Here is a 26423-nt window from a genome sequence, read left to right as displayed (position 1 = left end):
GCTAGTGAACACCTCTTTGAACCTTTGGAAACAGCACTATTGAAAAGGTTACAGTCCATCTGTAAGGACTTTAATCCTTCTCTGTTGGGCACAATATACAAGAAACAAAAATAATGCATTGATGTGTAACCTTAAATAAAATGTGTAATTTAAAACTGCATGTCTGTTTTTGATAACCCTATTTTTGCAGTTCCATTGCAACTTGGTAAAACCTTCAGTTTCATATCAAAGATTGTTATTAACTTGTACAGATCTGTTTATGTTCACCCAGGGAGTTGTAGTCTGAGCTTTGGGGGATATCCACCAGTGTTGTTTGGGTTGCTTTTAATCTGTAACCTATTACAAATTCAAACTATTTTGCTTTGTAAGCAAACGGTTAGGCCTGTATCATTTGTTGCACTACTGAGTAAATCTGATTACTTGCATCGCTGTGGATTACTTGTGGTATTATTCTTGTATGAATACATACAAATGGAAACTTAATGCTTGATAACTAAGATGCATCTTCTGCTATGCTGTTTAACACTTCAGTATCATGAATAAAAATAGCTGCTATGATATTATTAAATTCAGCAGATGCCCTTATCGGGGGTGACTTTTTGTTACATCCAATTACCCATTTATACAGCTGGGTTTTACTGGAGCAATCCAAGTACAGTACCTTGCTCAAGGGTCCCCTACCTGGGATCGAACCCACAACCCCCGGATCCAGAGCTCTAACCGCTACACCACACTGCTTCCTTATGTTTAGATGCATTTAAAGTGTAGGGACAGATTGTGCTTAATGATTGTCTAGTAATTTGGACAGAAACCACAATCTCATCTAGGATAATTCTGGTGATCTTGGGAATACAACCTGCTCAATTGCTAGCAGTCTGGTAGCTTCTGTGTTGTCTTCCTCGTTAAGAATGCTGTACTTTAACAGAGTTTGTATGTTGTTTTTTTGGTGTTTTTCTTTTTCTGGTGGGAAGTTAATCTCAGACTATAGGCTTCATCCTGTTTCCTGTATTAGTCATCATTCTTAATGCACCCCTTCCATCAATAATGAATTATTAGACTAGTCATACATGACTAAACCTGAAGGCTCAAGAATGACTGACTTTCCACTGTTTTTGAGTCACAGCCTGGACACTTGCAATTTATAATCCATTTGGATAATGCAACAAAATGTAACTAAATAAGTGTTTCAACTAATCTATATGACTAATTTCTTTAGTTATAATATTTTTTTATACAGCAGTTCATATATTTGAATATTGATTGTAATAACAATCGTAAAGGAAACCTGTGGAGAAAGGGTTTTAATGTCACCCCTTTTATTTTTATTAAATGCAGAAATGGGAAAATTATTGAACACATTATATTAAACTAAACTGTAATGTGGGTAGGCCTTTTGTTCTCAGCTGATGTACATTTGATATCAGAAAAATAAAATCAAGTAATGAAAATGTACGGGAAAGAGATGGTATTGCTGTGTACAGTAGTGAAATGTCCATAGATAGCAAGAGGAGCTTTTCAGAGCTGTCCATGTATGGGTGGAGCAGTATGTTGGTGACAGTGGCAAAGTAGGTTTGGGAGAATGCCAGATTTTACTAACATTACATAGAAGAGACCCATTTTGGTTCATGTTTTGCTCGGTGCTGTTTAATCTGTAGCCCAAAACATCTTTCAGTTACAGCACTGAGGTGTAGCTCCCAGTGAAAAATAAACGCAAAATTTCATGTTTTGTTTTGCGTTCCTCTGTTTCTCTTCTCGTCCGATACAGTGGCAACCGGAGATTAAATGAAACTGTTTTTACATTTAGGTCACGCCATCTATCCTATCAGGCTTAGGGAAAGCAGACTGACATGGAAAGAGAGAGGGGAGGAGAGAGCAGTGTTTCCATATGAGTGCCTACATTTATTTGGCTGTTTCAGAGAGCAGCTCTAAAAATACTCTGTTGGGCAGTCAGGTCCTGTATCGGGTTTAAGCTGAGTTAGCTTTTCAAAACTTTCAGTTACTGTTGCGTGCTGGGGCTTCGGACAGCAACGGGGGAATTTTATTGCTTTTCGTTCTCTCGTTGCTGAACTTGACAATCACTCCTCTGAGATTTCTGTATGGATGGGGGAGACTAATGACATGGCAGAAGATACAGGTAAAGTAACACAACAATGCAATGGAAACAAATGCCTCATGAAAGATTATACCTATATCTATCTATCTGGGTGCATTTTGTTATGGAAAGTTTCTTCCTGCAAGTTATTTTTGGTTTCTTTACTGTGTTGGGAGAGAGCAGATTTAAGTTGACTTAATAATATTTTGGAAGGTCACAGAACAAGGTTATTGTGTTTTGATGTTTTTTTATGCTGACCTGGCACACTTATTTTAAAATGCAGATTAAAGAGGACTTTAAATGGTTGCCCCAACACTGTTAATAGGCAACACTTGTGTACAGCCAAAAGTTAACCAACCGGATTTGTGTGTGGCTTTGGAAAACTTGCCATTTGATAACATGGAGTGCATTGCTATCTGTCATTATGATAAGGCATACCAATTTATGTCTGAGGGTTGAAAAGTGTTTAAGGTGTGGGTACCTGTTCAGTCATTTTAAATTAACCTCATCCTTTTTCTTCCTTGAACTTTATATCGGCAGGTTTGTGCATGTATATTGTGTGCTCTACTTTCACCATCAGGAATTTAACGGTGCTCTGGGACTTAGTCTAGCACCTGTTCATTGTTTTCCTTGCAGCCTCCTTCACAGAAAAGTTAGGCTATATTCTGGTTTTATTTGTTGCCTTGAATCTGTTTTAGTTGAGCCTCACCATCACCTTTTTGATTAACTGAAAATAAGTTTTAAATAATGCTCTTAAATCTAAATCTTATAATCAGTTTTCACCCCGTTGAAAAATGGATCCTACTGCCAAGTCCTCAGTTACCTCAGCTACTGCAAGTTTATGCATGTAGAAAAAAATTACATGCATCACGATTATTATTTTTAGTTCTGATCAAGCAAATATATATTAGTCATATAATCTCAGTGTTGTTCTTAAACTGGAAAGAGAGTCCTAAGGAAAAGGCATTTGGGGTTATTTCAGGGTACGATCGCCAGCCCTAAAACACTTGTAAAAGCCCAGCCAGTTACTGATGCTGCCAGATTTGGGTTTGCTTTCAGGAGCAGTGCAGTTACATCACTAAACATTACATTGGATACGACATAGGCCTAATTGTCTTCCAATGTAAAGCATAAACAAGAAGTCTTTTCACATTGTAATTTATTTTGAACTTCAGTCAGACATTTAACTCCTGCTTTGTTACCTTTAAACAAACATAAAGAAATGAATTGCAAATTAATTGAATTCTGATTTTGATCATGCTCTCTGATGTTGATATAGGCCCTACAAACTACATGGTATTACAACCAGGATTTAAGCTTAAAAACATTTCCCTCCTATGAATAAAAGATGAATGAATATGTCTAGATGCTTTGAGCTACGTGATCATATTCAGGCAGAAAAGAAACAAAGTAATTTTGTAATTATTTATGTGATGTTTTTTATTGGCTGTGCAGACAAATGTGTAAGTGCAGTCACACAATAAAATTATGTTGTCAAATTCCACGTTTTCACGGTACTGTAGTTTGTGTCACCGAGACCTGGAACAGTCAGTCGGTAGATATTGATTGGCCGTTTCTTGCAACCCCCCACCCCAACCCCCACAATATGTTGTCTCTTAATTCTTACCAATGCAAACTAAGGTATTTGTTTTCCTCTGTTAAAAATCAATCAAACCTAGATGCATTTCTCTGACCCAGAGAAAAAGAAAAGGCCAGCATGCAATATTAGTAGGTAAAGTGATACTCTGTTTTTTGGTGACTTGAAACTGATCTACCACAGTGTTCCTTCCTCACTGAAACTTTTTTCTTAATATTAGATCCAGTCCCTTGATCTTAACCCCACAGAAGATGGGGAATGTACAGTAATGTACAAACATGAGTGCCAGCATAATTGTTCTGTAATCAGGTCAGGTGGATACAAAATTGATATTGATACCCTGCTTGTGTGACAATATTTACACTTCACCTGTGACTGAACAATATTTTCATGGGAAGAAATGCAAGTTAAGGGCAGAATAACTTACCTGTCATATTTTCATTTGATTTATCTTCATGTAAATACACTTATCCTTTATGCTGAGTCTTTCCATTTTTTTTGGTAAGGTTGTAGAGGTGTCCCCATATTGTGGTGTGTATATCATAGATCATGCAGAAAACTGAACTGAGGTAATGCATTGTTAAGAAATGAATTACTCAGTGGTGAGTTAAGCAATGCAAATGTAATATGATGAAAGCTGGTTAATTTGTTTCCCCACCCTCACTGCTACAGTACGTTCTATATTTACCTCTAAGGCCAAGGTGTGAGTTACTTAATAGGAAACTCTGCAGCGTATCAGAACGAAGTGTGCCATAGTGGTCTGGATTGTGCCTTTGGTGCTTTAATGCGTCGTTATGCTGCAATGTGCAAGACTCTGTAACGGCAGTGTCTGTGCATTGAAGCCTGTCCCAAGGCTTTGACTTTATAAGTTGTACCAACTTTCTGCATTAGTCTCTTGGATCCGTTATTAGTTTTGACCTCACTGCTAACCTTTGAATAATTGAGATTCCCTTCATACTTAAGGTTAATTTGGCCATGCAAAATACTTGAATTACCTTCAAGCCCTTTGACAGTTTATGCATTTTAGTAATTTCCACCATCTTTTTAAAAGAATTGGGATACCACTTTGCTCTGTGTATTTGGGCATAAATAAATATGTATATATCATGCAAAACCATGTGCTCAAGGACAAGTTCTGTAAAAACCTGTTTTAATATTTTGGCACATGCAGAAATACTTGCATTCATCCATTATTCTCTATTGACCAGAGTAGCCCTGGTATAATACATCAAACTGTGGGGAAATAAAAACCTATGATTAGTGTTATTGTGAATTGCATAGTGCTTTACAATATTAAAAAAACAATACAATAAAATGGTTATTCAGTTGGGGGGGAAAAAATGTGTGTTAAAATCCATCAGCATTAGTCCCAATGTATAATTCAACCAATTGGAAATTGTCTGGTGGTGTTCTGGCTTGTGATGTTACTGCATCAGTCTGAATATACCCCAGACTGCTGCAGTAATCTGTGCTGACTCACTGTTTCTAGGTCAATTTTGTGCATCACTTGTTTTATAACTGCGTAGCATATTTTGTGTGGCTCAGTTCCATATAAATATCCAATTTCCTGCCATTCGCATTGTCAGTGTGGCTCTCAAACTAGATTGTCTTTATTTTGATAATATGCATTAAAAAAACAAAAACAAACTGACAGAACTAAAATGGAAATAAAGGATATTCAGACTTTATTAAATAAATCCTCTTCCATTCAGTGCTAGATATTGGTTCAGATGTTTTTTTCTTTCTGATGCTAAAATGATCTGCTTTCTGCCTGACTGTTAGTATACAGAAACAAAAATCAACAATGTCAATTAATTATTTAAAATGTTTTTAGCATGTCATAATTTTTCTCCTTTTTTGTAGATGGGAAACACATAGGAAACAAGAATGGGAAGAAAGGGGAAGGCTTGACTGGGAGCTCATTCTTCACCTGGTTTATGGTGATTGCTCTGCTCGGCGTGTGGACCTCAGTGGCAGTGGTGTGGTTTGACCTGGTAGATTATGAAGAAGTCCTCGGTAAGTCTTGTCCATGAAAACCTACGCCTAGCATCAGGCTATGGAAATGTGGAAATGTGTTGCAGTCTGAGGATTTATATCCAAAGCTTTGTTAACCAGGAGATATTTAATTGATTTAAGATTTCAGAAGTTTAAGAAACATAACGCAAAAAGTATGAAGATACTTCATAGCAAAGCTAAGGAAGCTATACATGGGCATTACACTGAATAAAATGAGTCAAAATGCCACATTCATTAAGGAAAATCAGAAATAGAATTCGTAGGAAGAATCATGCAATTAAGATTTTCTGCACATGAAAGTACTACGCTGTTTTTTTATGGAAAGGCTTATAATTTTTTTTTTGAATTGGCTATTTTTTAATGTGCATCTTTAAGGGTAATCTAAGCTAAACTATGTATATAGGCTACATAGTTATAACAGTTATAAGTAAGTCAGTTAATCTGTTAATGGCGTATTTGCCATGTCTATAAATACATTATAGGTCTTAGTTTGAAGAGCATGTTGTTCAGAGGTTCTGGGGGTAACATCTCTATTGTTCTTCCATGTTGCCTGATGAAGCATCTTCACTCATTGTTTAGTGTTTGTGTTTTAATGAACAATGAATGTACTCCAATATTGATCTGAATGGTGTGCAGTATGATTAAACAGCATTCACACTCTTTCGCATGCACAATGTGTTTCCTGGGGTGGTTGTTAGAGTTGGCATTCTAATTGCATTTTTATCCGTGGCATATGTTTGGCAGGAAAAAATATATTTATGGAGAGGTACTGTAAATATTTTAATGCAACACATTTTTGTGTGTCATTATACTATTAGGACAGATGGGTGATTAAAAGCATGACGCAGATTAAATGTGTGTACCCCAAGTTTGATTTATTGGGCATTTATAGGCCAGCACATGCCATGTGTCTCCAATTGTACAGCTAATGGTTCTTTTCAAGCATACACCATTTTAAGTAGTGTGGGAAGTAGAGAGAAGAACAACCATGTTATGTTTACACAAGTACACCTTTTTATTCTGTGTAGTATTTGCTTAAGTTTGCCTCTTCTCAGGTCAAGAAGCCATGTTCTCTGTTAATCAACAAGTAGTGCGTCAATACTGACACAAGAGTCCAACAGCCAGAATGAAGTACAATAGCATTGTAATACAGTACCAGAAACATCCTTCAATTACAAGACCGCTAAAATGCTATAGTTTATTCAATCTTATAACATGCTTTGAAACAAAATAGTTAATTAGTAAGATTTCTTGTTAACATCAATCTATGATCATGAAAAATTAAATATCATTGACAAAGCACTAAATTGTCAGCATGGTTCTGAATTAAATTAGTACCAACAAAACAACTTAATGATTGATTGCCTCAATGTACCAGTTAACATTAGGTTTGAAATGCTTTTAGTGATGTCATATCATTAGTTGGCACTTTTTAAACTAACGTGGTTTACACTGTGACTAACATGTGATGCTTCTTTGTTTTTAAATCTTGCATGCAGCCAGAGCAAAGGACTTCCGTTCTAACATTTCTGAGGTGTTACAAGGTATGATATCTAATAACATGTATTATGGAATTGTGTTCTCTTTAAGGTGGTCCCCTATTGCAATCAAAACACTTTCATGCAACAAGTAATGTAACACAGCATACATAAGCCTATATTTTGTTAACTTCAGTTAATTCTAAGGAAATGGGCCACTTTTAAAATATTTGAATCTTCAGTGTATTCCAGTTGAGATAATGTGAACCGGCTTCGTGTTGTAAATGTAAAAATAAAACAAATAGACTGATTTCGTAAGTGATGTATTTTTCAATGTGCAGTTTTCAGCAAGGTGTGCGTGACATTGACTGTGATGAATGCGAAATTTGTACAGTCTTTAGTAATTGTTTCTTTAATAAATTTTTTGTTTTCTGTCAGTCATCACAAAACGGAAGATTTCTACCCCCCCGCCCCTAAAAAAGCTAGTACAAAAAAAATACTGCTAATTAATTAACAGAACCCTGTAACCTATACCATCTCATCATAAGCAGCTTATCGCACCAGGTTGGAGTGATAGTTACACAAGGTTACAGTGAGTTTTATATATGCATTTACATTCATATGCTGTATGATATACAGGTACATATACGTAACTCATTAAATGAGGCGTTTCTGATGATTTCTGTAAAAAGTTGGTCGTCAGGAATGTAACCTCTTATTACAAGATTGTTTCTATGGGAAAATCAGATTCAGTTTACAGCACATTTTCCTGGGATGTAACCTGCTGTAAGTGTAAGGCCTGCCTGTAATGGACTTATAGTCCAATCGATGCTGGTTTAATTATAGGGCTCTCATGTCTGACAGTAACCAGGATTATGTACAGGGCGTCATGCCATTGGTTGAGCACTGCTATGGCTGAGGAGACTTGCAGGTAAAGACCCTTGTGACTTATTAGGAGCCTTGTGAGCAATCGTATCAGCGAGACCTGCAGTGGTCCTCGCAACAAAAATATGGATGTGCCGTTTGCACTGTGAACTTAGTGTGAAGCGGAGAAAACCAGTGTTTAGTAAATTAGTTTTAATATGGAGCTTTATGGATTTTACAGTTTATAAATAAATTGTAATTTGGAAGCCCGGTTTATTTAGTCTATTTACTGTATCATTATTCTGACAAATTCAGTCTGTCCCTACATTTTTAATCATAAGAAATATTAAATAGCTTGTTAATGCTCTGCCTGACGCAACTCATTTTCTACAGGTCCTTCTCGATGATTAAACCCACAGTTTTTATATGATGCTTCAGTAGAGTCTTATTCTTCATCCAGTGTATTCTATTGTATCATGGACTATCCTACCTCAAATAGCTTTGGAGAGTACTAGAGTTCACCTGGGTGTGTGAAACCAACCAAAATTGATTAATACATTTTAAAAGTCCATCATGCAATGCATTTTGTTTTTCTGACTGTAGCACATTGAGACGCTTGTTTGCCTGTTTTGTTGCCTCTGTTGCATGGTAACCTTAAGAGAAAATGTTAATACTCTATCTAATCAGTTTTGTAATTGCCTTTAATTTAATTTGATATTTTTATAGGTAAACTTGGAGTCTATGATGCTGACGGCGATGGTGACTTCGATGTGGAGGATGCAAAAGTACTGCTAGGCAAGTGCACTCCTTCAGCATTGTTTTTGCGTGTGTCAAATGGGTTTTAAAATTGTTTGCTTTCCGTTTGCATGACTGACTTTGGTTTACTTTTGTTCTCTAGAGTTTGCCATAACTTATTGAGCTGAATGCTTTGTTTTAGTTGATGTGCATGAGTACATCAGATTAAATGGAAGAACCAGGACACTGGTATTTGGTGGTTTTAAAGGTGGAGATTAGCAATCGATCATAAATGCATGGTTGTATTTACTATTTATCCAAGTTTACACTGAGGGTTCCTGAAGAAGGCACATGAAACATTTATATATTTAGTTTGTATTTGACTTCCACATGAGAAATGAATTTTAAAAAAAAAATGTATGAGGAAGGTTATTGTATTGAATTCCTTATCTTTATGATGCTACAATTGACGAAGTAACCTGCCCACTGACCTCCACAGCCTATGAGCTATAGAACTGGCCCTTCTTTAAGTTAGCTTGTACTGATCAGATGAACCAACAGTACAAGAGCATTGTTTGTAGTGTTAGAAGATGCCTGGTTTCCAGTGCATGCCATTCTTAAGTGCATTGCATTCATGTCTTCTTACCTTACTTCTTAAATACTGCATTTCAAGAAATCTTACTAATTTCCTTAACATCAGCAAGAGCTTAGTTTGTGTGGAGCTTACCTTGCTTAGAACGTTTGACCTTTTCCCCTTCCTGCATTACCACTGTCCTCTCTCTCTCTTTCCTTTCCTTGTGTTTGTTTTGTTCTGATGTAGGCTTGACCAAAGATGGCAGTAATGAAAATTTGGATTCCCTTGAGGAAGTCCTTAATATTTTAGCAGAGGAAGGCTCTGATTGGTTTTACGGCTTCCTCACCTTTCTCTATGATGTAATGACTCCTTTTGAAATACTAGAAGATGAAGAGAGTGAAGCCGCAGAGGATGTTGCGGGTACGTCACAGAATGAAGGGGTTCAGGGAAAAAAGACTTGTGTGATTTTAGATTTACAAAACCAATAGCACTCCCCACCAAACAAAAGAAGACTATTTGGCTAGGCTTCTTGATTTGAACTGATCCTTTTTCAAGGAAACTTCTTGAAGGAAAATCTGCAGTTTTGCCAGTCCTGTCAAGGACATTGACGGAGTCTCTGAAAGGAGGAGGAAATGTCCATTCCAGGCACTGTGGAAGACCTCCTGTGGTGACGTTGGCCATAGTGAATATTTAACACTTATTTAACACCACTGCAGTGCCAGTCAACATATTAACTGCTTTGCATCAATGTGTGCATAAGCTCTGACAGTATATGACTTTTGAGTTTTGTTAATATGTAACTAAGCAGTGCAGCGTGATGTTGGCGTTGGTATATTTCTTCCTCATATTCTAATCTTGCATGTCCCCTTACATTAACACACAATCCACCTCTGTATCTTAAGGGAATGAAAGAAAATGTATCGTTATGACTAAGCCTCCAGTTTTTCTAACTTTAGCTGGTTTCTTTTTTCCTAATAAACTTAAATTGAACCATTCTTAGATGCTGTCTAATGTTAAGTATTTCTTATATCTATATTTTACAGATATTTAGGGCAACTTTGACAGTTTATGTAAATATTTTAGTGTTTTCTCCATTTGTCTCCCTTCCCTATTATCCAGCATTAATTTTAATGTTAGTTATGTATGTCGTCGGGCTAACAGTTTTGTAACCATCTTCCATCATTCACAATCAAATCAAATAAAAGTGTTTTTAAGTATTTGTTAAAGATTACTTTCATTATACAGTACACGGTAGACCATATCTTTGTGCAATGCTTACAAAAACTTAAAACCAGAATTCCTGTTTTCTATTTTCTTTCTAATTGTATGTAGAGCATTTGATTTAGAGGGAGATAATTATTGCTCTCAGTAGAGTTCTGGTATGTTGCCACTAAAGACCACATTTTGTTCTAAAGGGCTTCATAATGAGGGTATTCAAGAGGGGAGAGGGAGTTACTAAACTCTTGAAGGTTTAGTGCACTGAACCAGAACCACTAGAAGAGGAACAAAAATAATACAGTTGGCTAGTCTTGTTTCATCTGCGTTTACTAACTGACAGATTTCTACATACTAAAACTTAGGAAGGTCGTAATTTTGAAAGACCACCATCTTGTGTACTGCATGAGAGATTTTGTTCAGACCTGAATGAGCATGAGCTTGCCAAATTGCTATTAAAATGATTATACACATTCTCTCCATACTAATATTGGCAACTCTTCATTAGCATGAACAATATTTTAACATTTTAAAGGTCTTTTCTGATACTCTACTGTACCAATCGAGTCCTAAAGTCTCAACCTGAACCCCAGATTTCTGTAACAGCCTTCAACATTAATTAACTGCTGAAATATGTATTGTGGTAGGGAAGAGTGAGCTGTTTGCATCTTAGCATCAGTTTGTTGAAGTACATTTAGGCTAGTACTTAGTCTATTGTTATGTTGTGAATTTCTAATTAAAAGCTAAAAGTTATTTTCCATATTCAGTTTTTAGTACAAACTGCAAGACCATACTCTTTCAAAGCATAAGTCACATTTATGTTATCGTTGTGAAGAGGAAATGACAGTTTGTGAATATAAACAATGCATACTAAAGTGGCTTTTTATAGCCCACTAAGTTAGTAAACTAAGCTGTTGTAGGGAAAATGAGACCTGGGAAAATGCACAGTGGGCAGATAGTGTTAATTCTGCACTACATAAGCTGTTTCTACTTGATTTCATGCTAAAGCAATGAGAATGAAAACATGCTCCCAAATGGTTTTAAATCCTAGTAAAGACTTTAGAGAGACAACCACCTCTGTGAGGATATTTTGTAAGGCAAGCGGCTTTTAGTACGTTTTGGTCATTTACATTGTCAACATTTCCAAAAATGTTTACAGATGGAACGTAGAACTTTTGCAGGATGTTTTATGTTGCTTTTTGAATTTATTTATTAGTCTATAGATCACTTGTGAATTCTAGCTCTGAGATGAGAAATGGTGTTGTAGTTACAGGGTTTAATGTATTTTGTTTGTGTTTTTGTTCTCATTTAAATGTAATAAACCTGCATAACATGCTTTTTACAAACATTTCCATCAAACTGATGGTCCATGTGATTGTACATGTTCTGAACTGAAGAACTTCTTTGATAATTTGGTTGAGTCAGGTAGTTTATAATGTGTAGTTTACAACTTCACTACGAGGCTTGTGTTATCTAGAATATAATACTTATTAGGCTCTAGAGTAGTATGTTCCGATCATAATTTAACATTTGTTTAAACTTCAGTTACTGTGATGTGACCCATTTGTGCTGTTGCAAAAGCTACATTACTTATTCATAGACAATTTATAAACTTCTGTTTGTTCTCTGAAATGAACAGCAACTATACAACTATTGCTTTATCTATCAATCATATTAGCCTTCTGGGATACTCATCAGTGGCATACCAGTATCTGCTATTTGACAACTCAAACTGTTACTTTCAGATAGACTTTCCACTCCATTTATACAGTCATCCCCCGCAGGTGTGTCGTATTTGGTTACGAGACAGGCGACATAATGACTGTATAAAAATCTGTACATCTGTATATATTTATTTATAGGTGTATGTAGAATTATAATACATATTTACCAATACACATTATATTAAAAAAAACGAAAATAGCAGACTATAGATTATCTTGCTATCAGTTAAAGTATATCTCAACTAGTTGACTGTCATAATGACTCTTATTTGGGGTGAACATATATTTAGGGGTTTCATTTAAGTTTTTTTAATTTTATTTGTTGAATTGTTTAAGCCTACCATTTAATAAATGCAAACCAGATGTTGCTGCACAGTCTCCGATGTGGGACCAAGCCACCCACGTGGTGCACATCTGAAGTGCTGCATGTCGGCAATAATTGTGCCTTCCAGAGCAACACTTTTAGTTCAACAAAACAACATTATTGCTGCCATACAGTACTTGAGATGGACACAATGTGGTGATTTCTAATAATAACGTTTTTAATCTAAAATTTAATTCTGCCACTTCTGTAATAACTTCAGTTTTTATTTTAGTTTCTTTACATACATATTTGTATAAATTGGCAAGTGCTTTCATCAGCAAACTAGTGGGTGTAAACGCACAATTGTACCTAAAAGTTGTGGTTTCATTCTTTGATTAAACGAAAAGGCAAGCCATGTAATTTTGTCTAAGATTAGATGAGATGCAGTCTTGGGGCAACACTGCCTGTAAAGAATGTTTTCATAAGCTGTACAAAATGTGACCGAATATCAGTGCCTGCAGGTATATGTTGATGAGTCATGGATGGATTTGTGCATTTAAGCTCTAAAACTTATGTAATAACATCTAAATAGGAAACAGCATTGTTTATTTTGGTGTTTTGGTACTCCTTAGTTAGGAAATAGTCCAAAATACTTTCAGTTTAGCCGGTTCCCTGAGAGGCTTTAACTTGTCTTTCCTTCTTAAAACATCAGATGAAAAGCCGGGAGAAGTTGCTAAGAAAAAAGTCAAAACGAAAGGTACTGATCAATTTATATTCTGCATAAAGAATAAAGTGACTGCAAGTTAAGTGTGAGTTGTATGAGTGGAATGGTTTTAAATCATGCTTTGCATGACCTTAATCTCGCGGCAGGAAATGTTTTGTGTTGATGCAGATTTGTTGTACACCAAACTGATAACTCCAGGCTGCTGAAATGATCCATTCACGTATTCCTTACAATCTAAATTACATAGACCCATATTATTTTTCAATTCGTTAATGTGGTATCATTGTAGTAATTACTTGGTTATGTATGGTTTAATCTCCTTTTTAAATAATTAGTTTGTTTGCAATAAGTGTAAATGCAAAGGTTTTTTTATAAGGTGATCTGAACAGTATTTCTTGAAAAACCTAAACTACTAAATCACTTTTAAAATTATTTGCATAAAGGTTATATAGCAGCTTAATTTTAAATCGGAGCTCTAGAAGGCAGTAAAACATTAAAATCATTAAAATAACTGCACTACTGAATCATCACTGAAGACTTGTCTCTTATGCTTTTGTGCATCACATACCGGGCAGGGATGGGTGTATTTGAACCTCTCCTCTGAAACCACTCACACTCTCCCTCCTCAGAGTATACCAGTGTGTAAGTGCTTGATCTATTTCTCTACACAAAATGGAAATCAAACTTAGACTATGTCCTTATGCACTTGTATTCTGTAGACAGAGGATGACGGAGTGGTTTCATGGAGGCATGTGCTGCTCTGCTCTGCTCCTCGTGTGTGACGCAACACGAGCACAGTTCAGGTAGTGAGAGGAAATAAAGCAAATATGGTACATAATCTGTATACTAATAAGGAAATTAATTTTTTGTTCATTAGTTTTCCAAGAAATACTCTCCAGTTGATCTTTGTTTGGTGTTGCATGGAGCAGTGCTGTGGTTCTCATTGATATTAAACAACTTCTGTATCATACGATTTATTTAAGAATTGTTTATTTAATTAATACTAATAAAAATATATATTTCAAATGATTAATGTGTGCTGTTCTCTTTGTTTTTCTAACTCAATGAGCTTTTCTGAAATGGCTTTAGCTGCAGACCTTTACCCTATTTGGCCGTTTATGGGGTTGTTTATTTTCTGTTTGGCAGACTTGCTCTTAATTATAAAAAGCTATTTAAAAAAACCTAAAACTCAGCATTGCCTCCAATCCACTGAATCAAATATTCTACCAAGGTTTTTATTTCTGTCACACTATGACAGCATTAATTGAGCATCCGTGTGGCCCCAATTGATCCGATCAATTTAGTCATCTTAATTTCTTAATGTAATGTAATATCTTCAGGTGATTAGACATGCCAAACAGAGCATATTGGGGACAACCTGCATTGGAATCCTAGATATTGTTAAGATGTTTCCAGAAGCTATAATTTCTACATTTCAGGTTTAATTTTTTTAATCTCCGGAAATGTTTATACCAGGGACTTGATGGGGTCAAGTCCACTTTTTCAATTCCTGTTCCCTTTTTCAGACCCATTGCAAATTTTAATTCCATGTCTTTTTGCCATTGATACAATAGGCTCTACTGGAATTGAATTGAATTGACAAAGGAATTACAAATGGAATTGGAATGGTGAAACGGGAATTAAACCCAATCCTGGTTTATATTCTATTCATAGCTCCAATCCATCCTTCTCTAAGATGCAGGATATCCTGAGCTGCCAAAACAGATTGCTTATTTGCCCAGTTAGTGATGCAAATTTCTAATAAGTTTGTCTTTCCAGTGCTGCATATCAGTAAAATATCTGGTTATTGCCACCTAAAAACTCCTCATGTTTTGCTTTTTGACTGATAAATCATCTCAGAAATGATAAAATGGTACTCTCAATTGTGGTTTTATTGGGAATTCGTTTGTTCTTATAGACTCCCAGAGACTGCATGCCCAGATATTTTAGAGCTCTCCCCCTCGGCTAAAGCAGTGTGAATGTTTGCAGTGGTGGGTGATTTAAACGTGCCATAATGGTTTAAGTCACCTTTTCAACCTCCAGCTCACCATTCACCGAAAGACATTGGAAAAAGGTTGAGGGACGTGTTAAGAGAACAGTTGAGGATAGTACGGGACAAGGTCCAAGCAAAAAAGAAAGGAAAGATTTCATTGTTAAGGGTAGAAGACAAGAAAGCCAAGGCTTTAGAGCAGGAGAAGAAGGAGAAAAAGGAAGCCGCTAGGGCAGAAAAACGGAAAAAGGAGGCCGCCGTGAAGAAAGAGAAAGCCAAGGAGAAAACGAAGACCAAGGACAAAGCGGAAACAGAGAAGAAGGCCAAACCCAAGGAGAAAGACTTGAAAAAGGAGAGAGAACACAAGAAGGAAAAAGCAGACAAGAAAAAGGAGGAGAGGAAAGACAAGGAGAAAAAAGAGGAAAAAAAAGTCAAGAAGGAGAAAAAAGAGGAGAAAAAGGACAAGGAGAAAAAAGACAAAAAGGAGATAGAGGACAAGAAGGAGAAAAAAGAAAAGGAGAAAAAAGAGGTGAAGAAAGATGAGGAGAAAAAGGATAAACCTGAAAAGAAGAAGGAAATGGACAAAGGAAAAGAGAAGGCAAATAAACCAGCCAGCAAGAAGGCAGATGCAGCCCCTAAAGACGTGAAAAAACCTGACAAACCTTCTAAAGGTGACGATAAGAAAGTGGAGAAGAGTTCTAAAGTTTCAAATAAGAAAGAAAAAAGTGAGAAAAGCTCTAAAGATGACAAGAACAAAGAGATTAAAGCAGAGAAAAAGTCTCCCAAACTAGAAGCAAAAACGTCTCTGAAGGAAACTGAAAAGAAGAGCAATAAGAAATGAGACTTTTGTCTTTAAAGTTGGGTAAATAACGGTGAAAGCTGTAACTGCCTTTACAGACCTACATAGAGAAGGGAGTGAGGAAGAGTGAAGTGGATATGGAGTCCACAGTTGGTGCGGAGATGCCTCTCCTGGAACTGGGTGGAAAAAGCAGATGTTATTGATGTAGCTTTTGTCCTGTAGTGCCTTTGTAGTTATTTTGTAACAGCTGTTCTCAAAGATGCACAAGTGTCCGTTTTATTTTTATTGTTTTGGTGGGAGGGCAAATGAAAACCTGTACAGTGTACAGCATGTTACCTTAACGTTGTTAATAATAATAAATCAATACTTTTACTATTATCTCCCAATGCAGTACGGTTCCTGTGTTCCTGTGTATAAATATTCATGTGTAATTTGAAGCTGTAACTTTTTTATAATCACAAGTTACTTGAATTTACTATTCAATATGTATATGTGAAACACGTACTGTGTAGCATAAAATGCTCATGCTAGAAACTGCACATGTGTAGAGCCCTTGTTGGTGATGTTTGGAGGAAAAGGCAATTGTATACATTTTTTGGAGAAACTTTGATGTATGTACTGGTCTTGAATAAACCTGCAGGATTTTCTGTCTTGTGTTTTTCCCATCTTGACTCTTGAGTAATTGTAATTTTGGTACATAGTTTGCTCCCATCGAATGGCTTCTGTAAGCCAAAAATAGTGTTTTATACAATTGCACATATGACCAAACAGGACGAACCTGTTTCTAATGAGTTCACAGACTGCCAGCTAAAATCAGTCAGAAATGTTGTACCGCTCGAATTGCTGGGACCCGTTTCACTGCCAGATTGCTCGAACATTAGCTAAAAAGCACAATGACTATCAGACCGTTGCATTTGAAAATAGCCTGCCTGTGCAGCTATCACTTTTCATAAAGTGAAATGTGGAGGTAGGTGTAATATATGGTATGACTGGGATGAGTTGATTGCCAAAAATAATGATGTTAAGGTGGAGGAAGTAGCTAGGTCTCTTAAACAGAATTTCACAAGTTCATGTGCCTTTTTATTTATTTTCCCCTCTCTGAAGATGCATTCTCGCCAGCTGGCTCCCCTCGCTTCCTTTCCTTAGCCTTTTCCTCAGTGCTCCAGTATGAAGTGCTGCTTATCTTACCCAGTGTGTAGATGTTTTTAAAAATGATTGTGGATGGGGGGTAGTTGGGGGTCTGTCGGTGGAGAAAGCAAAAGAACAAAAGTGAACCCAAGTCAGACTTTTTTTTTTTTTTCTCCTCCTTTCTTGGAGAGGGTTCTTCCTTTGCATAAATGTGGAAAGTACCTTTGTTTTTCTTTTCCATAACACTAACTTTACTTGTATAAAAACAGATTCGTAATGCGAGAATATTGATCACAGTATTGTAATTTAATATTTTAGTATGAGCTCACGGAGTCACTGAGATTTGAATATTCTGCTAATGTAATGCTTCATGGGTCTGTATCAACATTTAAAAACTTCAGGATTAAAGGAAAAACCTATTGCTGTGGAGTCAAGGTCACTGGGAGAAGATGAAGTGGCGCAGCCCCCCGAGGAAACCGGTAAATGCCACACACACGATTTCAAGGATTATGTCCTTTTTGTGGTTTTGATTTTAAAACTTTTACAACCAAATATAATGCAATCACTGCATGACCATTTCAAAGTATGTATAAAGGTTATACATTTACCAATAGTTGAAATTGACATTACTCTTCATTTTTAAGTTTATGCTGTGATTCATTAAGAGTAATAAAACTTAACACATTCTGTATAATTTTGTAATTTACAGATATTATTAGTAATATTTTATAACAAGTATAAAATTGCTAAAACACCTTTTCAATGTAAAACTTTATATTCTATCTTCATTTAATACATATTTTTAAATGACAGATTTTAGTTTTGTATTGGTTTTACAATGGGTAAGATAAGAATGTAAGAAATCTCTTGAGTATGTTTTGAGTAGGGTTCTTTGGCATTCATCCCCAATACATTTGACCCCTCAAAAATACATAAATCTTCTCAAGCGAGTTGGTGTTTTGTTACAATTAATGAATGTCATGTACTCTACTGAAATTGGTTATATGGTAGGAAACTCACAAATTGTCCTATGAGCATGAGCTGAATTGTGAAGTGGAAATTAACTCCTCAAAACGCATTAATCTACAGTAACTGTGTTAAGCAAATAAAATCAAATGCTAGTTAATAATTGCTTATTAAGATGAAATAGTCAGTTGTTCATGTGCATGTTTATTATTAGGGGGTCAAGCAATGAAGTTGCTGCAACCATATTGTAATTGTTAGGATTATTATTATTCCGCCATTATTTTCAAAAGCCTGTAAAAACCAAACCGCTGGACGGAAAGTTATGAAACTTCATACAGTGATAGATGGCTATGTAGAGCTATGTCATGTGCAATATGGAAGCCATGTGTCACATGGTATGGTGGCCATATTGGCTTAAGTTACACATTTTGGACAATCTACAAAAAATCTTCTCCGAAACCACAAATGGGACAGATGTGAGACTTGGTGCGTGAAGTTATGTTATGGCCTATATTCAGATTTGTTCAAGACAAGTTGACAAGTCACATGGTTTGTCAGCCTTATTGGAATGGCCAAAAATCTTCATAGATCCTCTTCTCCGAAACGGTTTGTCCGATTGATATGAAATGTTGTACACATGACCATGGCCACTTGACCTAATCCCAATGTCAAAATGGTGGTCATAGGTCACAAGGGTAGGCAGCCATTTTGAATAAAAAAAATAAAAAAAAAACTCATGAAACTTCATAAATTTGTAGAGGCTTATGCAGAGCTATGCCAAATGGAATATGGCGTCCATCTTGGATTTAATGCCAAGTTTGGATAATGTTCAAACAACTTCTGTGAAATTTTGTACACATGCCCTTGGCAAGGTCCTTCATCAGATTTGTTAATGGCAATATGATTGATGAAACAAGATGGCCGCCATGAGCCAATCAAATTTCAACAATGTTTAAATCGCATTAAGTGTGATAGTCTGCAGTATTGAACTGCATTAGAATGTGTTAGACTCAGTGGTACTGTGTAGATGTGTACTTGCCCCCCTGCATTGCTGCTTGCCGCTACATTTATTATTATTATTTATTTCTTAGCAATTGCCCTTATCCAGAGGCGACTTACAAAATTATGTACATATACACAATTATCAATAGCAGCAGCTTTGACAGTTATTTTTCGACACAACACACAATGTCAGAGTAGGACAGCACCAGTATTTAGTAGCTAGTTTATGCATTTTTACAGTGCATGATGCAGACACCAGAAGTCTGACATTTTTATTATGGTTGCAAACGTTGTGTGTAATGCCTGAACACTTCCACTATTTTTGGAAGTGCTTATGCCCAGTTGAACATCTGTTAAAACGGCGCAAAACATATATATATTTTTTAATCTGATTTGTTTTTTTCCACTGTCCCTGTACTAATTTAACAGTCTGGGGCCTACAACTGTTTTCTGTTTTAAATCTTAAGTCAACAGAACACACTAACAATCCCCAATATAAAAAGGTATATAGTAATTATTTATAAAGAAAGACTATGTAGTACAATAAAATGTGCAGGTTATGAATGGGTTGTTAAATCACTGGCCTTTTGTTAGCAGATGGGTGCTTGTGAGGACACTAGTCCCCTAATGAATTTTCCATCATCTTTCAAACATACACTACTGTGCTACTCATGCACATCTGTAAAATGATATCAAAATATGGCTTTGCAGTGTAGATAATGCACGAGAATGTTGGCATTGACAAAGTTTTATTAACAATGTCATAGCATTGGCATAGGCATAATGAAGCAATTCACACAGAGAGTCACAATCTGGAATAAACTACCCAGCGATGTGGTTGAAGCTGAAAGTTTGGGAACATTTAAAAATAGTCTGGATAGGATCCTTGGATCACTTAGATATTAATGAACACCAAACGAGCACGATGGGTCAAATGGCCCCCTCTCGTTTGTAAACTTTCTTATGTTCTTATGACAATACAATTATTTTACCCGGCAAAATGCATTTAGTTTTTGTATACCTACTATTAAAAATCAGGTGAACTAATGTACTGTTTAAGGATTATGTTTACAGCCTAATTGGACAGCCTGTATGTCAGCTAGCACATCTAAAATGCAGTTTTTCACTGAACAGTATTGCTTTGCAATCTATTAAGATAATTCTTTCTTTGACATTGGAGACAGAGGGAGAACAGTGAAGGCAAAGTTTTGAGTGGCAACCAATGCAGAATGACTGGATTTTGATATTAACCACAGTTAATTGTCCCAACACTTTTTAGAGATTTAGTCCTCATTCAAATATTCATTTTATTGATACTTAAATGTTTCCATGTTTTTGAAACACAATTTGTAGTTCCTGAGCCTGAGCTAGTGATGGAGGAAGAAATCCAGGCAAGTGTGGCTGAGCAAGACTCGGAGCCTCCTCCCGGTAGGTATATTTGTTTTCAGCAGATCAGATTTCAACACACTGCCAAATATGCAAAGGATGATAATGATCATATCAAGAGAATACCTGTGGAAGCTATATAATTGAGACTGTAACATAACAACTTTTAGTTTGGTTTTGTCTTGTTTTTTGTTAAACTGACAGTTTGAGTAACACTTGGTAAAACAAATTTGTGTTTTACATTCCTAGCCCATACACATCAACAAAATCTTAAGGAAGTCTTCAGGTCAAGATAAACTATTTTGTAAACTAAAAGTAGGAATTGCATTTGTTTCAATCACACAACAAATACCACATGCCACTTAGCCAATTCTTTACGGGCTGGTTGGAGTGTTTCCGTAAGCTTCTTGGAGAAAATAATCCGTTCTTGTATACGGGTATATTTAGTTCCAACTCATCTTTGCATTTCTGACATTACACAGCAGATGGGTTATAGTTTATCACAGTATTGTGATACCCAATAGCTTTTGTACCTGTGATGGATTCAAAGTGTACTCTGCACCACTTGGTTTAGAACAGTCTCGGTGTCCATCTTGGTACAAAATTAAAGTGAGGTGGTCATTATTTTAAACAACATTCCAGGGGTCAATCTTGCGAACCCACAAATCTTATCCTAATCTATGCGAAGATTTGTTAACATACAATTTTGCAGTAGACTCTCAGACTTTCTGGATCATGCAATAATTTCTTCAAGATAGAATGATTGTACTCTAAAGAAAAAACAAGTTGTACCCCTGTTATTTTGAATAATATTTGAAAACTGAATTATGACATGAAAATAATCAGCATACAGAAGTATTATTATTCTCCACACAAATAAGTGACTAGCACATCCCTATTAAACACTGTATACAATAAAATAATACTAGTGCATAATTTAGTGCAAAATTGTATAATAAGCATAAACTGAGGTGCAGCCTGTTAACATCTAAACAATTTTACTCTAAATGCACACCTTCTTTGTGTGTTCTGTAGCCATCTTAGTCACAATTCATGCATTCAATGTATTTGTTTTCTACAGGTTATGTTTACCATATATGGCTGTATGGGGGCATTTTTAATGCAAATTCCATGTGTGAATTTAGTAACATCTCTCCCTTAGGCAAGACTGATAACATAGACATTAATTATGCATGCAAACTTTCTAATCCTTCATAGTTTTATTTTATTATTTTCAATGGATAAATATAGGCCCAGGTCTTGTTTTTTTAGGTAGTCATTATGAGGTTTGTGTTTGGGGTCTGAATATACTTGGGTTGTGATACAGGGGCAACCTATATAACATTTCTCTGGTAATGTGTACCTACTAGATGAGGCAGAGGAAGAACAGGAGCCTGAGGAAGAAGTGGCAGGGGACACTGAAATAGAGCAGGAAGAGGAGGAGGAGCAGGAACAAGTCCTGGAGCAGGAGGCTGTAGCAGAAGAGTTCCAGGCTGAGGAGGAAGTAGAGCTGTGGGATGAACTCCAAGACACTGAAGAACTAGCAGAGCGGGAGAGAGAGGAAGAGGAACAGCCTTACGAGGTGGAAGAGGAGGACAGCGTGGAAGAAGAGGACATAGTGGAAGAGGAGCTCCCCCTGGTGGATGACAACACGGAGTATGCTCCAGAAGAAGAGGAAAGACTCGAGAAGGATGCCCCCGTAGCGGAAGAAGAGAGAATGGAAGCAGGGGTTGAGGAGGAAGAAGAGGAGGAGGAGGCAGCAGAGGCTCCGGTTGAAGATGAGGCGGACGTTTCTTTGGAAGAGGAAGGAACAGAGGAAGTGGAGGAGCTTGCAGCCCCTGTGGAAGAGGAGATGGTAGAGGAAACTGTCCCTGAGACTCATGAGGAACCAGAGGTGAAAACCGAAGAGTTAGATGAAGCTGTGGAGGCAGACGGAGAGGAGGACCAAGGCGATCAAAACGAGCCATCTGTGGAGGTGGAAGAGGAGTCTTACCAAACTGAGGAAGCTCCTGTTGAAGATGGTAAGAACTTTTTGTGTGCATTACATTGACAGACTTATTTGTGTGTGTCAGTTCTGTGGTTTAAAGTGTTGTTTTAATCAGGCTACTGTGAGGGATTTGATGGAGAAACCGAAAAACTGACAATGGAATAACATAATAAATTAATGTTTTCCAGCTACTTCTGAGCCTGAGGAAGAGGAGGAGACCCCACCAGCAGAAGAAGAATATTCAGGTAACATTTGTATTTGATGTGGATTTATACTGTAGATTTGTCTGATAAGACCCTTAAATATTGACTGTATTCTTGTTCACATTGGCTCACACCTGGATATAGAGAAGGCCAAGACTGTTCATCCCATGTCTTCTGACCACAGTCAACTATGGAGGTGGACATATCATGCTATGAGCTGCATTTTGTCAAGTACAGACTTGCTGGTTGATAGGACAGCACAATTATCTTGGGTACATTTAATAGAAACCTCCAGACTTAGGTTTGACTTTCTGTATCCTTGAGAAGGATAGAACCGCATGCCACCCCTCATGTGAGGACAATCTAGAATAGAAATCATCTTTGGAAATCTTCTCACAATTGCATAGAAATACAGATAGAGAGGAATATGGACCACAGTGTAATCCTTTTTATTATCATTAGTTTAAATAAGTTTTGTAAGATGCTGCTCAGGACTCCCTTTTATAAAATTCAAATTTTCTATTTAATTATGTATTTGGCTGCTGCCCTTTTTTTCCTGAGGTGACTCACATTGACAGATATGATTTTAAATGTGTACAAAAGAGAGTGTTACAAGTGCAACTGTTGTAGTGTAAAGGCGTTTAACAAAAGAATTTCAAACTTGCAGTAAACTTGAAGCAAATTTCCAGCAGGTAGTGATAATGAGGTGCAGACTTAAATTGCACTTTAAGGCCAGTTGTGTAGATCTTAAAAATTAAAGAAACCTTTCCTCACATGTAACCTTATGTGGTGAGCAGTGAGAAGCAGTACTGCAGTGCTGAGCACAGCTGTGAAGCTGTCACGTGCCTAGTAGGGTGGACAGGAATGCAGATGCAGTGTGGTCCTTCGTCAGTTTAATTACAACTATATTTCCTTAATTTTAGATCCTGAGAAAAGTGAATACCAAGACCAGCAGTTTGAAGGTACGCTGTGGATTTACATTGTTACATATTTGGTTAGACATGGATTAATCCCGTGTAGTAAGCCATACTTGTGTCTCTGTTTGGGTTGCACCTATGGATACTCGTATAGAAAGAGCTGCATAACTCTTCAATACATTTTTGCTTAATACAAAGCCACCTTGTTACTCGTTTAGGAAAGGGCAACCTCACCTCCCCCCATAATTCATGTACAATAATTGATTTATTTCCCTCTGATTACAGGTGAAGAGTCACCGAGCGAAGAATACAGTGAAGATGTCCAAGGTCTGTATTCTTGCTAATATTGTTCCCTAATTGCTGCTTTATCAGTAAAAAAAAACTCCATTTCCATTTCCATCATTTTGAAAACACTGCTACTGCTAGCATTTTACTTTAAATTAATAACACATTATTTAAATCCATCTTTAACAGATGGTTTCTTGAAAAAAGTGCATTACAAATAGTTTATAAACTTTTGAAGATAATAGCACGGCAGTAGGTATACTTAAAAGTGTAATCTAATTTTAATTGTGGGATTGGGGATCAGACATATTGGAAAAAGTGCCTTGATCAAGACTTTGTTTGCACATGTGCTTGTTGGTGGGGCATGCTGGTAGCGTCAGTGTTTATGATCAAAGAAAGCCATGTCTTTATTTATCTGCGCCTGTTTTACAGATGCTTCCTCAGTCTCGGAGAGTGAGGACGAAGGTAAGAGGCCTGGTCCTTCGCTTATGCCTCCTTCATGACAAACTTCATTAGATTGTAGTGGTAGCACATACACCAGTAGATAACTAACAATTTTTAATTTCATTGCTTGTAACAGTCTATGGATCTCAGAGCATGGATGTGGAATCTGAAATCCAAGGTTTGTTTTGACTCGGTAGATCGAACTAGTCATCAACATCTTGTAGTACTGTTTTAATAGCTACATTTTTCACAAACAACCTTTATGTTACTCATTTCAATTAAATTGTTCATCCTACTGCCACGAATGTGTGTTCTGGACTAACCCTTTCTGTTTTAATTCCCTATATTGGGATTCTTGTGTTGTTATTGGTCTTTGGTGGTTGTTGTTTGCAGTTAAAATGGACAACTAATCTGCACATAAGGCTTTAAAATCGTATTCAAATACTGTGCAAAAGCTCAGCTTCTATGTCAGGTTTTTGAATATATTGTTATTAACAGATCAATTCAATTCAAATTTTGTTTCAGCTGCTGTCCCTCTTCCAGAGCCAGAGGAAGAGGACTTTAGTTTAGGTACAATTCGTCTTTTTTCTCAAACATTGTACACAGAAAGCCTTTTATAATTCATAACCTTGATAGCTGTTGATGATGATTTGGTCACTCCTTCTCTTACACATGTGTAAAGGATGTTTCTGATGTTTGTTTGTAATGTGTTTAGTTTAAGATTTCTCCTGAACATGGAGTGGCACTAAATTATGAAAAATACGAATAATTTCAATTATGTTTCCTATTGACTAACTCGTATTTCTCGAATTACTTCACAAGCTTCATTATGATTTTGTGTCTGGTAAAAGGCATCCAACAAGTACTAATTTTGCTGATTTTTATACCCAACTCTTTTGTTTTTCCTAGATGTAACTGATGAAAGTGTAGATTCACTTGATCTTGATGAAAATCATGAAGGACTGAAATTGATCATGATTTTACATACTATTTTAATTTCAAATTCTATTTTAAACTGCTCAAATATAGTGTGTGGATTTGCAACAAGATACTCAATATTTATCAAAAATTACCAAATAACTTATTAACCTTATGTAACTAGACTAAGACAAAAATATAATAAATAGTACTCCACAGAATCTTTCAATATTTTTATTTTTATTTTTCAGAGGAAGATACCCCTGAAGATACAATAGACACACAAGGGGGTAAGCTGTTGCTCAGAAATAAATGTGTATCTGAAACTTTAGTTTAAGATCAACTGCTTATCTTTGAAGAACATGATGAAAAGTAATGTGATTAATCCAAAATTTGCCAATTTATATTAAAAATGTATTATACGTTGATGTTCTGATTCAGAAACTCTTCTTGCAAAACCTGATCGTATAGCACTGCCAATTGCAGTTTCTAACTAGACTACCTCAATAAGCCTCCATTCTGAGTCTCACATACTATTTTGATTTTCAGAGTCTGTTTTGGATACAGAACCCGAGCATGGAGAAGGTGGGTATTAACAACCCTTTAACATTACCGCATATACTTGGATGAAAGCATAGGGAAATCATGCTAAAGCATATGGCGGTATAATAATCCACAGTGTCCACCAAGGGATATGTATAACAACAACATACATGTAAAAAAAAAAAAAACTAGTAAACTTTCTGAAGGGTGTGACATTACACTGGAAACAGCAGACAGACCCCTCCTCGTTACTGTGGGTCTGATTTATGAATGAGCTTCATTTGTGTGGATGTTGCAATGCCTTTTTCTCCTGTGTTGTAGAGGAGTCACGGGATGCAGAAGAGAGTATGCTTTCTGAGCCAGAGCTGTCGGAGGAGGATGCAGGTGTGTAGTACATGTATTTCAGCTTCTACTGTTCTCTGCAGTAACAGGATACACAAGAGATCCACATTTGTCCAAATTCATGTAAGCATTGCTTAATAGAAGCAATAATAAATAAATAAACCTCCTTCAAGGCCGCTATAGGTTAACA

The 26423-nt window shown here is 36.4% G+C and overlaps 1 protein-coding gene across 5 annotated transcripts in view; it reads left to right on the top strand.

Moving 5' to 3' along the window:
• Positions 1–26423, top strand: part of unm_hu7910 (un-named hu7910) — a 65065-nt gene that overhangs the window by 4922 nt on the left and 33720 nt on the right. For 2 of the 5 annotated variants that reach the window (XM_066720244.1, XM_066720227.1), the window contains exons 2-16: positions 5553–5705; positions 7205–7249; positions 8774–8842; positions 17642–17719; positions 20562–20636; positions 21965–22615; positions 22770–22826; positions 23708–23746; positions 23987–24028; positions 24419–24451; positions 24567–24608; positions 24956–25000; positions 25600–25638; positions 25898–25933; positions 26213–26275. In XM_066720244.1, coding sequence (XP_066576341.1) covers positions 5553–5705; positions 7205–7249; positions 8774–8842; positions 17642–17719; positions 20562–20636; positions 21965–22615; positions 22770–22826; positions 23708–23746; positions 23987–24028; positions 24419–24451; positions 24567–24608; positions 24956–25000; positions 25600–25638; positions 25898–25933; positions 26213–26275 — 1467 coding nt within the window. Of the gene's footprint in view, positions 1–1917; positions 2135–5552; positions 5706–7204; positions 7250–8773; positions 8843–17641; positions 17720–20561; positions 20637–21964; positions 22616–22769; positions 22827–23707; positions 23747–23986; positions 24029–24418; positions 24452–24566; positions 24609–24955; positions 25001–25599; positions 25639–25897; positions 25934–26212; positions 26276–26423 lie in introns of those variants that run through there. The other 3 variants (XM_066720236.1, XM_066720261.1, XM_066720252.1) reach the window with 3 other exon arrangements.

The sequence above is a fragment of the Amia ocellicauda genome, chromosome 2 (genome assembly GCF_036373705.1).
Source record: "Amia ocellicauda isolate fAmiCal2 chromosome 2, fAmiCal2.hap1, whole genome shotgun sequence".
NCBI lineage: Eukaryota > Metazoa > Chordata > Actinopteri > Amiiformes > Amiidae > Amia > Amia ocellicauda.
This window is presented reverse-complemented; position numbering and strand designations above follow the sequence as displayed.